Source organism: Oncorhynchus keta, chromosome 34, assembly GCF_023373465.1.
Source record: "Oncorhynchus keta strain PuntledgeMale-10-30-2019 chromosome 34, Oket_V2, whole genome shotgun sequence".
NCBI classification, from domain to species: Eukaryota; Metazoa; Chordata; class Actinopteri; order Salmoniformes; family Salmonidae; genus Oncorhynchus; species Oncorhynchus keta.
Genome location: NC_068454.1, coordinates 10,354,945 through 10,371,187, shown reverse-complemented (window position 1 = coordinate 10,371,187; position 16,243 = coordinate 10,354,945). Strand labels below are relative to the sequence as shown.

At 44.0% G+C, this 16,243-nt stretch overlaps 1 protein-coding gene across 1 annotated transcript in view; it reads left to right on the top strand.

Moving 5' to 3' along the window:
* LOC118371360 (diacylglycerol kinase eta-like) overlaps window positions 1–16,243 on the top strand; it is a 203,899-nt gene that overhangs the window by 105,579 nt on the left and 82,077 nt on the right. Inside the window, 1 exon segment of the mRNA XM_052493069.1 lies at window positions 2,755–2,976. Coding sequence (XP_052349029.1) covers window positions 2,755–2,976 — 222 coding nt within the window.

The window sequence follows — 16,243 nt, the reverse complement described above, 5'->3', positions numbered from 1 at the left end:
TGGCATTAGTCATGTGGGTTAACTGCCTGTTCAGAGTATGGCATTAGTCATGTGGGTTAACTGCCTGTTCAGAGTATGGCATTAGTCATGTGGGTTAACTGCTGTTCTGTTCATGTGGGTTAACTGTCTGTTATGGCATTAGTCATGTGGGTTAACTGTCTGTTCAGAGTATGGCATTAGTCATGTGGGTTAACTGTCTGTTCAGAGTATGGCATTAGTCATGTGGGTTAACTGTCTGTTCAGAGTATGGCATTAGTCATGTGGGTTAACTGTCTGTTCAGAGTATGGCATTAGTCATGTGGGTTAACTGCCTGTTCAGAGTATGGCATTAGTCATGTGGGTTAACTGCCTGTTCAGAGTATGGCATGGCATTAGTCATGTGGGTTAACTGGGTTAACTGTCTGTTCAGAGTATGGCATTAGTCATGTGGGTTAACTGTCTGTTCAGAGTATGGCATTAGTCATGTGGGTTAACTGCCTGTTCAGAGTATGGCATTAGTCATGTGGGTTAACTGCCTGTTCAGAGTATGGCATTAGTCATTAGTGGGTTAACTGTCTGTTCAGAGTATGGCATTAGTCATGTGGGTTAACTGTCTGTTCAGAGTATGGCATTAGTCATGTGGGTTAACTGTCTGTTCAGAGTATGGCATTAGTCATGTGGGTTAACTGCCTGTTCAGAGTATGGCATTAGTCATGTGGGTTAACTGTCTGTTCAGAGTATGGCATTAGTCATGTGGGTTAACTGCCTGTTCAGAGTATGGCATTAGTCATGTGGGTTAACTGCCTGTTCAGAGTATGGCATTAGTCATGTGGGTTAACTGCCTGTTCAGAGTATGGCATTAGTCATGTGGGTTAACTGCCTGTTCAGAGTATGGCATTAGTCATGTGGGTTAACTGTCTGTTCAGAGTATGGCATTAGTCATGTGGGTTAACTGCCTGTTCAGAGTATGGTATTAGTCATGTGGGTTAACTGCCTGTTCAGAGTATGGCATTAGTCATGTGGGTTAACTGCCTGTTCAGAGTATGGCATTAGTCATGTGGGTTAACTGTCTGTTCAGAGTATGGCATTAGTCATGTGGGTTAACTGCCTGTTCAGAGTATGGCATTAGTCATGTGGGTTAACTGCCTGTTCAGAGTATGGCATTAGTCATGTGAACACTTTATTTGTTTTACTCTACACACACACACACACACACACACACACACACACACACACACACACACACACACACACACACACACACACACACACACACACACACACACACACACACACACAACCACACACACACACACACACACACACACACACACACACACAACCACACACACACACACACCCACACACACACACACACACACACACACACACACACACACACACACACACACACACACACACACACACACACACACACACACAAGTACACGCCCACCCAATCTACCTACCTCATCCCCATAGTGTTTTATTTATTTTTCTGCTCTTTTGCACACCAGTATCTTTTGTAACTATTCGCTCCTATGGCCTTTTTATTGCCTTACCACCTCATGCCTTTTGCTCACACTGTATATAGACTCTCTTTTTTTCTACAGTGTCATTGGCTTGTTTATTATGTTATTGGCTTGTTTATTGTTTACTCCATGTGTAACTCTGTGTTGTTGTCTGTGTCACACTGCTTTGCTTGTAAAAAATGTAAAAATACACAGACATTATTTTACTATTTTATTTCACAATTATTTAACCAGGAATTCCATTTGAGAATAAGTTCTCATTTATATATGCAACCTGGCCAAGATAATGCAAAGCATTAACACAGAGTTAACACGACAAAAACAACAACACAGAGTTACACATAAACAAGTACAGTCAATAACACAATAGAAAAATCTATGTACTGTGTGTGCAAATGTAGAAGGCTTCGAAACACATAAATACACGTAAATACACATACACACACACACACACGTAAATATACACACACACTTAAATACACACACACACGTAAATATACACACACATAAATGCACACACACGCGTAAATATACACACACATAAATGCACACACACACATAAATGCACACACACACATAAATGCACACACACACATAAATGCACACACACACACTTAAATACACACACACACATAAATACACACACACACATAAATACATGTAAATACACACACACACACACACACACACACACACACACACACACACACACACACACACACACACACACACACACACACACACATAAATACACACACACACACACATACACACACACACACACATAAATACACACACACACACACACATAAATGCACACACGCGTAAATACACACACACACACAAATACACACACATAAATACACACACATAAATACACGCACACACGTAAATGAATAACCGCACACACATAAATACACACGCACCCCCACACACTTACTTACACTTACTCTCTCTCTCTCTCTCTCTCTCTCTCTCTCTCTCTCTCTCTCTCTCTCTCTCTCTCTCTCTCTCTCTCTCTCTCTCTCTCTCTCTCTCTCTCTCTCTCTCTCTCTCTCTCTCTCTCTCTCTCTCTCTCTCTCTCTCTCTCTCTCTCTCTCTCTCTCTCTCTCTCTCTCTCTCTCTCTCTCTCTCTCTCTCTCTCTCTCTCTCTCTCTCTCTCTCTCTCTCTCTCTCTCTCTCTCTCTCTTTCTTTCTTTCTTTCTTTCTTTCTTTCCCCGTACCACTCTCTGTCTGTCTCCAGTGCCAGCTGGGAGTTCTCCCCCTGGGTACTGGGAATGACCTGGCGCGGGTGCTGGGCTGGGGCCCGTCGTGTGATGATGACACGCAGCTGCCCCAGATCCTGGAGAAACTGGAGCGGGCCAGCACCAAAATGTTGGACCGCTGGAGCATCATGACCTACGAAATTAAGATCCTTTCCAAACACAGCGGGCCTGTCACGCCCGACGACACTGACCATGACCAGGTACACACTCATCTGAATTTTTTTTTGAGGATCGTGCGACATTGTGGCAACGAAGCCCTTTTTCTACTTACCCAAAGTCAGATGGGATATCATTTTTATGTCTCTGTGTGCAGTTTGAAGGAAGTTGGAGTTAGTGTCTGGATGTCACGTTGGGATTTTGGGGGGATTTATAATGTTACCAGTTTCCCTCTGACCGTGCTTAATGTTATGGTCATTATGATGTATCCCCTTCCTACGTGTCCTCAGTTCCAGATCTCAGCCTATGAAGACTCGGTAGCTGCCCATCTCACCAAGATCCTCAATGCTGACCAAAACTCTGTGGTCATCTCCTCTGCTAAGTGAGTCTCTCATCTCAACACTGCTAAATGGCTGCTAAATGGCTCTCTCTAGGGCATGCTGGGAGTGTTTTGTTGTTGAGAGGCTGTATGAGGGGCTCTGTTAATTTCTATTTTCTATGGTGGAGAGTTAACACACCAGCGATACCCACTGGCTTTTTTCAATGATAGTGAGGAAGAGGACATAGTTTTAGTTTCCTAGAGTTCAAACAGTGTGGTGTACTCTGGCTTCGCAGCCTAGCGAGGAGTAGACGCTGCCGTTACGGCATGGATTCATCCTTAGAATGGAGTTAAGGTCGAGGAGATCCTGATTTCTCCTCTTTCGACTCATTCGACTAGAGTGTCAGTTTATTACGAATGATCAAATTCAAAAAGAATTGAGTCGGTTTGGTAAGTTTGCAAGCGGTTTTCATGTACTGTCGGCAGGTTTTCAGGCAGATGCCGTTAACCTTTGCATGTAGGGGGCAGTATTTCAGTTTTTGGCAAAAAAATGTACCCATTTGAAACTGCCTATTTCTCAGCCCCAGGAACTAGAATATGCATATAATTGTCAGATTAGGGTAGAAAACACTCTACATTTTCCAAAACTGTCAAAATATTGTCTGTGAGTATAACAATCAGGAAGTGCAATCAGGAAGTGCCTCTTATTTGGAAACCGATCTGTTCCTATGCATGCCTATCCTCCATTTAAAGGGATATCAACCAGATTATTTTTTCTATGGCTTCCCTAAGTTGTCAACAGTCTTTAGACATAGTTTCAGGCTTTTATTTTGAAGAATGAGCGAGGAAGATCACATTGCGTAAGTGGATAGGTGGGGCTCTCAGAGTGAGTTTTGCGCAACAGAGTAAAGCGGCCATTGTTTTTCCCGGTCCTATTGAAAAACCTACACTCCCGGTTGATATATTATCGAATATAAAACAACCTGAGGATTGATTATAAAAATGTTTGACATGTTTCTGTGGACATTATGGATATTATTTGGAATCTTCGTCTGCGTTGTCGTGACCGCTCTTTCCTGTGGATTTCTGAACATAACGCGACAAACAAACGGAGGTATTTTGGATATAAAAATAAAAGGAACATTTGTTGTATAACTGGGAGTCTCGTGAGTGAAAACATCCAAAGATCATCAGAGGTAAACAATTCATTTGATTGATTTTCTGATTTTTGTGACCAAGCTACCTGATGCTAAGTGTTCTTAACTTCTTGCGTCGAGCCATCCCGGATCCGGTATCGTGACTACAGCCTCAAGCTCATTACCATAACGCAACTTTAACTATTCATGAAAATCGCAAATGAAATGAAATTAATCTATTTGCTCTCAAGCTTAGCCTTTTGTTAACAACACTGTCATCTCAGATTTTCTAAATATGCTTCTCAACCATTGCAAAACAAGCATTTGTGTAACAGTATTGATTGCTAGCGTAGCATTTAGCATAGCATTTAGCGTTAGCATTCAGCAGGCAACATTTTCACAAAAACCAGAAAAGGATTCAAATAAAATAATTTACCTTTGAAGAACTTCAGATGTTTTCAATGAGGAGACTCTCAGTTAGATAGCAAATGTTCCGTTTTTACAAAAAATATTATTTGTGTTGACGAATCGGTCCGGTTTCTGCATCACGTTTATCTATGAAAAAAACTGTATCCAGGATTGTGTAAATCTATCCGCAAGCTCATTAGCATAACACAACGTTAACTATTCATGAAAATCGCAAATGAAATTAAATTAATCTATTTGCTCTCAAGCTTAGCCTTTTGTTAACAACACTTTCATCTCAGATTTTCAAAATATGCTTTTGAACCATAGCTAAACAAGCATTTGTGTAACAGTATTGATAGCCTAGCATAGGATTTATGCCTGGCTTTCAGCATGCAACATTTTCACAAAAACCAGAAAAGGATTCAAATAAAATAATTTACCTTTGAAGAACTTCAGATGTTTTCAATGAGGAGACTCTCAGTTAGCCTGTTACTCCTACCCCCTACTTTTTCGAACATTCTGTTAAAAATCGCGCAACATTTCAGCGCCCTGCTGCTCATGCCAGGAATATAGTATATGCATATGATTAGTATGTGTGGATAGAAAACACTCAGACGTTTATAAAACTGGTTAAATCACGGCTGTGACTATAACAGAACGTGCGTTTCATCGAAAAGCGCAGGAAAATCTGATCACTGAAAATGGAAAATATATCCATCCGCCACATCAACCCATTGTTAAAGGCGAAATACATTAAATGGGGCTGAGGTTGCAATACCTACAGCTTCCACACAATGTCAACAGTCTTGTCATTTGCCTAGGCTTTGTTCCTTGGTCAAACGAAGAAGAGACAAGCCATTTGTTCAGGTCTCCGACCGGATATTTTGGTTGAGATTTACCCGGACATTATTTCCAGACGTACCCCATATAGAATATACATCGCCTCGTGATCAATTTGATCCCTTATTAACATGTACAAATACCTAAAGTTACATTAAAAAAATGACGTTACGTTATAAGACGCTATTTTTTTTTGTTTATCACGCAGTCTTCATAGATCGATATCTAGGCTATATATGGACCGATTTAATCGAAAAAAAAGACCCAATAGTGATTATGGGACATCTAGGAGTGCCAACAAAGAAGATGGTCAAAGGTAATGAATGTTTTATATTTTATTTGTGCGGTTTGTGTAGCGACGACAATGCTAATTATTTTGTTTACGTCCCCTGCGGGTCTTTTGGGGTGTTACATGCTATCAGATAATAGCTTCTCATGCTTTTGCCGAAAAGCATTTTAAAAATCTGACTTGTTGCCTGGATTCACAACGAGTGTAGCTTTAATTCAATACCCTGCATGTGTATTTTAATGAACGTTTGAGTTTTAACTAGTACTATTAGCATTTAGCGTAGCGCATTTGCATTTTCAGATGTCTAGATGGGACGCCTGCGTGTCAGTTAGGAGCAAGAGGTTAAATAGCAAATGTTCCGGTTTTACAAAAAATATTATTTGTGTTGACAAATCGGTCCGTTTTCTTCATCATTCATCATCACGTTTGGGTAAGAAAAAAAACGAAAATTAAGTCATTAAAACGCGAACTTTTTTCCAAATTAACTCCATAATATCGACAGAAACATGGCAAACCGATGTTTAGAATCAATCCTCAAGGTGTTTTTCACATATCTATCGACGATAAAATCCTTCGTGACAGTTGACTTTCTCTTCTGAAGAAATGGAACGCGCATGGACCTACAGATTAGGCAATAATTTCGACACAGGACACCGGGCGGGACACCAGGTAAATGTAGTCTCTTATGGTCAATCTTCCAATGATATGCCTACAAACACGTCACAATGCTGCAGACACCTTGGAGAAACGACACAAAGGGCAGGCTCATTCCTGGCGCATTGACAGCCATATAAGGAGACAGCGTAGCCTAGTGGTTAGAGCGTTGGACTAGTAACTGGAAGGTTGCAAGTTCAAACCCCTGAGCTGACAAGGTACAAATCTGTCGTTCTGCCCCTGAACAGGCAGTTAACCCATTGTTCCTAGGCCGTCATTGAAAATAAGAATTTGTTCTTCACTGATCTTGCCTAGTTAAATAAAGGTAAAATAAAAATTGGAACACAGCGCCTTCAGAATCTGGGGCATTTCCTGTATGAAACGTCATCTTGGTTTCGCCTGTAGCATTAGTTTTGGTGCACTCACAGGTAATATCTTTGCAGTATTGGAAACGTCAGACTTTTGTCTTTCCAAGGCTGTCAATTCCATGCATAGTCGAGCATCATTTCGTGACAAAATATTGCGCTTAAAATGGGCACGTCTTTTTATCCAATAATGACATAGCGCCCCCATAGGTTGAAGAGGTTAATGTTTGTCATGCGATCGATAAACTTACACAAACGCTTGGATTGCTTTCGCTATAAAGCATCATTTCAAAATCTGAGACGACAGGTGGATTAACAAAAGGCTAAGCTGTGTTTTGCAATATTGCACTTGTGATTTCATGAATATGAATATTTTTGTAATATTATTTGACTTTGGCGCTATGCTATTCAGCGTTGCTGATGTCAAGAAGTTAAGCATGTTGTTTCGTTCCAGAGGCAAGTTTTCAAGTTTCTGAGTAACAATGAGCAACTGTTACATGTGTATTTTAAAGTGAGGCATGGGTAGTGGCTCTACACTGGGTTTGCCAACACAGATAGTCTACGCTGCTTTCAGTGTGGGTATTTGAGGCATAATAGCTTTGCGTGCCCACAAAAAGGCCATAGACAAGGTGAGGGTACAAGTGCCGGTGGGGAAATAGAGGTCAACGTGCAGGGGTCCATGAGATGCAAGCAGCCGAGGCTGGGCCTAGTCATGCTATGGATGGTGGTGTAGATGAGGCTGGGTATAGTCACATTACGGATGGTGGTGTAGATGAGGCTGGGCCTAGTCATGCTATGGATCGTGGTGTAGATGAGGCTGGGTATAGTCACATTACGGATGGTGGTGTAGATGAGGCTGGGTATAGTCACATTACGGATGGTGGTGTAGATGAGGCTGGGCCTAGTCATGCTATGGATCGTGGTGTAGATGAGGCTGGGTATAGTCACATTACGGATGGTGGTGTAGATGAGGCTGGGTATAGTCACGTTACGGATGGTGGTGTAGATGAGGCTGGGCCTAGTCATGCTATGGATGGTGGTGTAGATGAGGCTGGGTATAGTCACATTACGGATGGTGGTGTAGATGAGGCTGGGTATAGTCACGTTACGGATGGTGGTGTAGATGAGGCTGTGTCTAGTCAGGTTATGCTAGTGGATGAAGAGAGAGTATATTGGGGAAGGATAAGCGACCAGGGGCGGTGGAGGAGGGTGTCAAGCGGAAGATGAAAAAGGGGGAGAAGAAAGGAGGTGGGAGGAGAGAAGCTGGTGTGGTCAAAGTGCCTGGTGCTTGGTGGAGGCCCCGACTAGAGAGAATAGACAGGTTGTCATGATCGGAGATGGAGATGAGTAGGAGGAAGGTGAGTGTGAGGAAGAGGATGATGAAGAGGCTTTCTTTTCAGACTCCTCCTCAATTGGTCCAGAGCTGACAGCAAGTCAGGCAGAGGGGACACGGTGATGGAACTGTCAAGGTTCCTGAATGAGACTAAGGGAAAAAGGTTAATCTTGAAGCTTTTTTCTGTGACCCAGGAAAGTTTGTAAGATCAGTAGAACACGTTATGAAAAATGAGGGGCATGATAACCTCTCACCCAGGAAAAGTGTTAGGTTGAGGAAGTTGGTCACAACCGTGCATAAGGGTCTACCTTCAGATTCTGTTTTTTGCTGTCTTTTCTCACACTTCTTATGGAGACTCTTCGGGTAGGCTCGCTTAAAACCTCTCTGGGATATGTGTACCGTCCCACCTGGCCAAAAGCCAGTGAAAATGCAGAGCGCCAAATTAAATGATTACTACAAAAATCTAACTTTCATGAAATCACACATGCAAGATTCCAAATTAAAGCTACACTTGTTGTGAATCCAGCCAACATGTCAAATTTAGGCTTTTCGCCTAAAGCAAACAACGCTATTATCTGAGGATAGCACCATAGTAAACAAAGAGAGAGAAGCATATTTCAACCCTGCAGGCGCGACACAAAACACAGAAATAAAAATATAATTCATGCCTTACCTTTGCCGAGCTTCTTTTGTTGGCACTCCAATATGTCCCATAAACATCACAAATGGTCCCTTTGTTCGATTAATTCCGTCGATATGTATCCAAAATGTCCATTTATTTGGTGTGTTTGATCCAGAAAAACACTGGTTCCAACTTGCGCAACGTGACTACAAAAATATCTCAAATGTTACCTGTAAACTTTGCCAAAACATTTCAAACTACATTTGTAATACAACTTTAGATATTTGTTACACATAAACATAAATAATTGATAGACTTGAAGACGGGATGATCTGTGTTCAATACAGGAGGAAAACAAACTGTAGCTTTCTGGTCACGCGCCTCTATCTAACAGTACACTTCAAATGTAAGTTACCCTCGTTCTGGATGGCCATACTTCTTCATTACACAAAGGAATAACCTCAACCAATTTCTAAAGACTGTTGACATCCAGTGGGAGCGGTAGGAACTGCAAGAACTTCCCTTAGAAATCTGGATTCCCAATGAAAATACATTGAAAAGAGAGTGACCTCAAAAAAAAGAAATCTGAATAGTTTGTCCTCGGGGTTTCACATGCTAAATAAGTTCTGTTAAACTCACAGACATGATTCAAACAGTTTTAGAAACTTCAGTTTCTATTCAATTATACTAATAACATGCATATCTTATCTTCTTGGGATGAGTAGCAGGCAGTTGAATTTGGGCATGCTTTTCATCCAAAATTCAGAATGCTGCCCCCTATCCTAGAGAAGTTAACACAGGGAGAGAGAAGGGGCATCTGTTTGGGTGTCTTAGTCAGGAACTATCACAGGTAGCGCCTGAGGAGATGCTGGTAGTCAACGGGGACTGGAACTGTACGATGGATTTGACGAAAGACAGAAATGGGGATGAGCCTCATTCAGGCTCAGTGGTGGTGTTAAGGGACGTCATTAATCAGTTTGACCTTGTGGATGTTTGGAGAACTAGACATCACAAGACAGTATACATTGGTGAAGGTCTTTGGGGCTAGGGTGAGTGCAGCCCGACTCGATTGATTTTACATGTCCAGGAATCAGATGTTGGTGCTATCCTTCTCCTGATGGGTTTTTCGGATCACCACATAACCATGGCTATTTCATAAGGTCCTCTGCAGACATCCTATTGGAAGTTTAATGTAAAGCTTACAAGATACCACTTTTTGCTCAGGTTTCCAGAATTTTTGGGAAAGGCAGGGGCAGCAAAGAGAGGAGTATGAGTCTCTAGGGCAATGGTGGGATGTGGGGAAAGTAAAAATGTGGCTTTTCTGTCAACAGTATCTCATCCTCAGAGGCTAGGAGAGTATTGGGGGAACTCGAGTGTAGTATCAGTGGTGGAGGTAGAGATGGTGGGGCAATGCAATGTAGGCCTAATTTAGCTGAATTACGTAGGGACCTGGGTAGCGTTTTCCAGGTTAAAGCAAAGGGAGCACTTGTAAGAGCTAGGTTCTCCATGCTCAAAAAGATGGATGCTCCCAGATCCTTCTTCTTTGGTTTGGAAAGACAGAGCAGTGAAGCCAAGGGTACGCATTGTTTACAGCTTTCTGATGGGCGGGTGACCTCTGTGGTGGGGGAGATGCAGGAGCAGACTGTGGAGTTTGATACTGAGTTGCATAGGGCAGAACTGTGTTATCCTGTGTGTGCTCAGGTTTTGTTTAAATAACTCCCTAAGCTCTCTCTTTCACAGAGGGATGAAATGGACATGAACTGGCAGAGCCCGTAACCCAGTGGAGTTTTATAAACAATTCTGGGCAATAATTGGACTGGGCTTCTTTTGCGTATTGCGTGAGTGCGTCAGGGTAGGAGAGTTGCCGATGAGTTGCCGATCTGGACTCTATAGTACACAAGAACCAGACATATTGTCTACTGAGACACTCAATCGCGGACAACATGTTCTTAACCAGGAACATGCTGGAATTGTCGAAAGGTTCTAATGTGAACTTTAGACTAGTCTCTCTAGATCATTTTTTAAAATCTATTTCACCTTTATTTAACCAGGTAGGCTAGTTGAGAACAAGTTCTCATTTGCAGGCTTTTTATAGAGTGGACCATGAGTATCTGTTTAATGTGATGTTTGGGAAAGGTTTTTGTTCTGTGTGAAGCTGTTGTATGCTGGTGTGAAGCTGTTGTATGCTGGTGTGAAGCTGTTGTATGCTGGTGTGAAGCTGTTGTATGCTGGTGTGAAGCTGTTGTATGCTGGAGCGTCATGTATGGTCAAGGTAGGAGGGGAGCTCAGTAGGCCAGTCTGGATGAGACGGGGCATTAGACAAGGATGACCTCTAGCGGAGCAGTTATATACACTAGCCATTGAGCCTTTTTTGGGCCTGCTACGCAGGAGACTGCAGGGAGTGTGCTGGAGTGGGGTTGTGAAGGGCCTAACATTTTGGGGGTGTACCTGGGCTCGAAGAGGTGGCTGTCACAAGCAGTGGTGTCTAGACTGGCTCCTGTCCCGGGGACCTCCAGAGGGTTCTACATGGAGCCCTGGCCACTAATGGCTGGTTGGCACGGGTCGACCCAGGAGTTGGACAGGAGTGTCCTTTCTGTGTCATGAGTGAAACTGTGCATTGTGTGTTTTCTGTATGCGCCAGGTTAATGCCATTAATGTCTCTGTTGGAATGTCTGTGTGACAGGTTGGGGGTGGAGTTTACTGTCGGGATGTTTATCATGGGGTACAGGTATTCCAATAAGGAAGAGGCCAAATGGGTGTTTTCTGTGTGCTCAGGCAAAGTTGTCTATTTGTCTAACAAGGAGGAACAGGGTCAAAGGTGGGGGGAAACAGACCCTTTACTATTATTTCATGGAATGGTCTCTGGGCCCCTTTGGGTGGGGGGATAACAGACCCTTTACTATTATTTCATGGGATGGTCTCTGGGCCCCTTTGGGTGGGGGATAACAGACCCTTTACTATTATTTCATGGGATGGTCTCTGGGCCCCTTTGGGTGGGGGGATAACAGACCCTTTACTATTATTTAATGGGATGGTCTCTGGGCCCCTTTGGGTGGGGGGATAACAGACCCTTTACTATTAGGGTTGAGTTTGAGTTCTATAGAATGATAAAGTGTGGAGATGTTTCAGGAGATATGGTATGTCGGGGGGGGGGGGGGGCGTCAGTACATCTGTGGACTATGGGTTGGATATACGGTTGTAGAAGTTGTGTAGAAGTTTTTTGTGATGTGTGGTGTTGTTTTGTATCGTGAGGTAGAGGGCAAGGAGAGTATGCACAAAGTCTCTCTTTCTCCCTTATCTCTCTCTCTCTCTCTCTCTCTCTCGCTCGCTCGCTCTACTCTCTCCCCTTCTAGGATCCTGTGTGAGACAGTAAAGGACTTTGTTGCCAAAGTGGGGAAGTCCTATGAGAGAAGCACTGAGAATACAGAGGAGTGTGACACCATGTCTCTCAAAGTAAGTACACCACACACACACACACACACACACACACACACACACACACACACACACACACACACACACACACACACACACACACACACACACACACACACACACACACACACACACACACACACACACACACTCTCTAAATTAACTCCTCTCCCCCACCAGTGTGCCATCCTGAATGAGAAGCTAGATTTGCTCCTTCAGACCCTCAACACAGAAACCCAGTCATTTCCCCACCACCTCGCCTTTCCACCCCCCATCGTTGAGGAGGAGGAAGAAGAGGAGGAGGTGAGCGAGGAGTCGTTGACCGAGCTGAAGGAGAAACTGGAAGCGGAGGAGAGTGAGAAGGGAGGAGAGAACGGAGGAGGTTCGCCACACAAGATGTTCAGAGCTAAAGAACAGTTGATGCTACGGGCAAACAGCCTGAAGAAGGCTGTATGAGAGATTATGCAACAGGCAGAGAGAGGTACGTAGATATAGGACATAATAGATCATGTAACAGGCAGAGAAAGGTACGTAGATATAGAACAGAATAGATCATGCAACAGGCAGAGAGCTGTACATAGATATAGAACATAACAGATCATGGAACAGGCAGAGAGGTACATATATATATAGACCATAACAGATCGTGCAACAGGCAGAGAGAGGTATGTAGAAATACATTATGACAAAATAGATCAGACATACACTAGAATAGAGCCTTTGGCGAGTCTTTCATGCCTGTTTCAGAGAGAATACAATGGGAGTCCAGACAGTTCAACTACAAAAAGACTTGGTAATCACTTTGTCACGTAATATGAAGATGTAATGTGAAATTTCAGACCCTTCTCCCCCTCACCCTCCCTTTCTCTCTCCTTCTCACCCTCTCCCCGTCCTTCTCTCCCTCTTACCCTTCTTCTCTCTTTCTCCTCATCCTCTCTTCCTCCTCACTCTCCCTGCCCCTCTCTCTCCCTAGTGGTGGATGAGCAGAATGCCAGCACGGAGGAGCAGGAGCTGCCGTCCACGTTTGAGTTTAGGAAGGAGGGAGAGGAGGACAACAGGGACAGTGAAAAGGACGAGGACACCAAGGAACTAGAGATCCTGCCATGTGAGTCACCTGCCTCTCTGTCTGTCTGTCTGTCTGTCTGTCTGTCTGTCTGTCTGTCTGTCTGTCTGTCTGTCTGTCTGTCTGTCTGTCTGTCTGTCTGTCTGTCTGTCTGTCTGTCTGTCTGTCTGTCTGTCTGTCTGTCTGTCTGCCTGCCTGCCTGCCTGCCTGCCTGCCTGCCTGCCTGCCTGCCTGCCTGCCTGCCTGCCTGCCTGCCTGCCTGCCTGCCTGTCTGTCTCCTTCTCTCTCTGTCTGTCTCTTGCTTCCATCTATCCAATCCTGTTAAGACCTAGAGGAGTGGCTACCCACTTGGCAAAAACTGATTGAATCAACATTAATTCTGCTTTCTTTCAACAAAAACATTCATTGTGATGACGTTGAATCAACATGGAAAACTGATTTGATTTGCAAAAAGTCATCAACGTGATTGAATTTCAATTTTTTTCACCCAACTTTTAACATAAATCCAATGACCTGGTGAAATGTTTTGTTGATTTCACATTAAATTGACATTAGTTCACAAGCAAAATTAAATCAAAACTAGATGTTGAATGACGTCTGTGCCCAGTGTGTAGGGAGTAGGGGCTAGAGAATAGGGGCTAGAGAATAGGGGCTAGGTATAGGGGCTAGGATGTAGGGGTTAGGGAGTAGGTGCTAGGGAGTAGGTGATAGGGAGTGGGGGCTATGGAGTAGGGGCTAGAGAATAGGGGCTAGAGAATAGGGGCTAGGGTATAGGGGCTAGGATGTATGTGTTCAGGAGTAGGTGCTAGGGAGTAGGGGCTAATAGCCCATTTTGAATTCAGAGTTAGTTGTATCCTACAGGAAAAAACATAGGATATTAATAACAACACCACCTAGTGGATCGTCAACTAACTACACCGTGTCACAGGGAACATGTCCTCAACTAACTACACCCTGTCACAGGATCATGTCCCCAACACACTACACCGTGTCACAGGGAACATGTCCTCAACTAACTACACCCTGTCACAGGGATCATGTCCCCAACACACTACACCGTGTCACAGGGAACATGTCCTCAACTAACTACACCCTGTCACAGGGAACATGTCCTCAACTAACTACACCCTGTCACAGGTAACATGTCCTCAACTAACTACACCCTGTCACAGGGAACATGTCCTCAACTAACTACACCCTGTCACAGGGAACATGTCCTCAACTAACTACACCGTGTCACAGGAACTTGTCCTAATCTAACTACACCCTGTCACAGGGAACATGTCCCCAACTAACTACACTCTGTCACAGGGAACATGTCCTCAACTAACTACACCCTGTCACAGGGAACATGTCCTCAACTAACTACACCCTGTCACAGGGAACATGTCCTAAACTAACTACACCTGTCACAGGGAACATGTCCCCAACTAACTACACCCTGTCACAGGAACATGTCCTAAACTAACTACACCCTGTCACAGGGAACATGTCCCCAACTAACTACACCCTGTCACAGGGAACATGTCCTAAACTAACTACACCCTGTCACAGGGAACATGTCCTAAACTAACTACACCATGTCACAGGGAACATGTCCAATACTAACTACACCCTGTCACAGGGAACATGTCCTCAACTAACTACACCCTGTCACAGGGAACATGTCCCCAACTAACTACACCCTGTCACAGGGAACATGTCCTAAACTAACTACACCCTGTCACAGGGAACATGTCCCCAACTAACTACACCCTGTCACAGGGAACATGTCCTAAACTAACTACACCCTGTCACAGGTAACATGTCCCCAACTAACTACACCCTGTCACAGGGAACATGTCCTAAACTAACTACACCCTGTCACAGGGAACATGTCCTAAACTAACTACACCCTGTCACAGGGAACATGTCCAATACTAACTACACCCTGTCACAGGGAACATGTCCTCAACTAACTACACCCTGTCACAGGAACATGTCCCCAACTAACTACACCCTGTCACAGGGAACATGTCCCCAACTAACTACACCCTGTCACAGGGAACATGCCCTAAACTAACTACACCCTGTCACAGGAACATGTCCTAAACTAACTACACCCTGTCACAGGGAACATGTCCCAAACTAACTACACCCTGTCACAGGGAACATGTCCACAACTAACTACACCCTGTCACAGGGAACATGTCCTCAACTAACTACACCCTGTCACAGGGAACATGTCTTCAACTAACTACACCCTGTCACAGGGAACATGTCCTAAACTAACTACACCCTGTCACAGGGAACATGTCCAAAACTGACTACACCCTGTCACAGGGAACATGTCCCCAACTAACTACACCCTGTCACAGGGAATATGTCCCCAACTAACTACACCCTGTCACAGGGAACATGTCCCCAACTAACTACACCCTGTCACAGGGAACATGTCCTCAACTAACTACACCCTGTCACAGGGAACATGTCCCCAACTAACTACACCGTGTCACAGGGAACATGTCCCCAACTAACTACACCGTGTCACAGGGAACATGTCCCCAACTAACTACACCGTGTCACAGGGAACATGTCCCCAACTAACTACACCCTGTCACAGGGAACATGTCCCCAACTAACTACACCGTGTCACAGGGAACATGTCCACAACTAACTGCACCATGTCAGGGAACATGTCCCCAACTAACTACACCGTGTCACAGGGAACATGTCCCCAACTAACTACACCGTGTCACAGGGAACATGTCCCCAACTAACTGCACCATGTCAGGGAACATGTCCCCAACTAACTACACCGTGTCACAGGGAACATGTCCCCAACTAACTACACCCTGTCACAGGGAA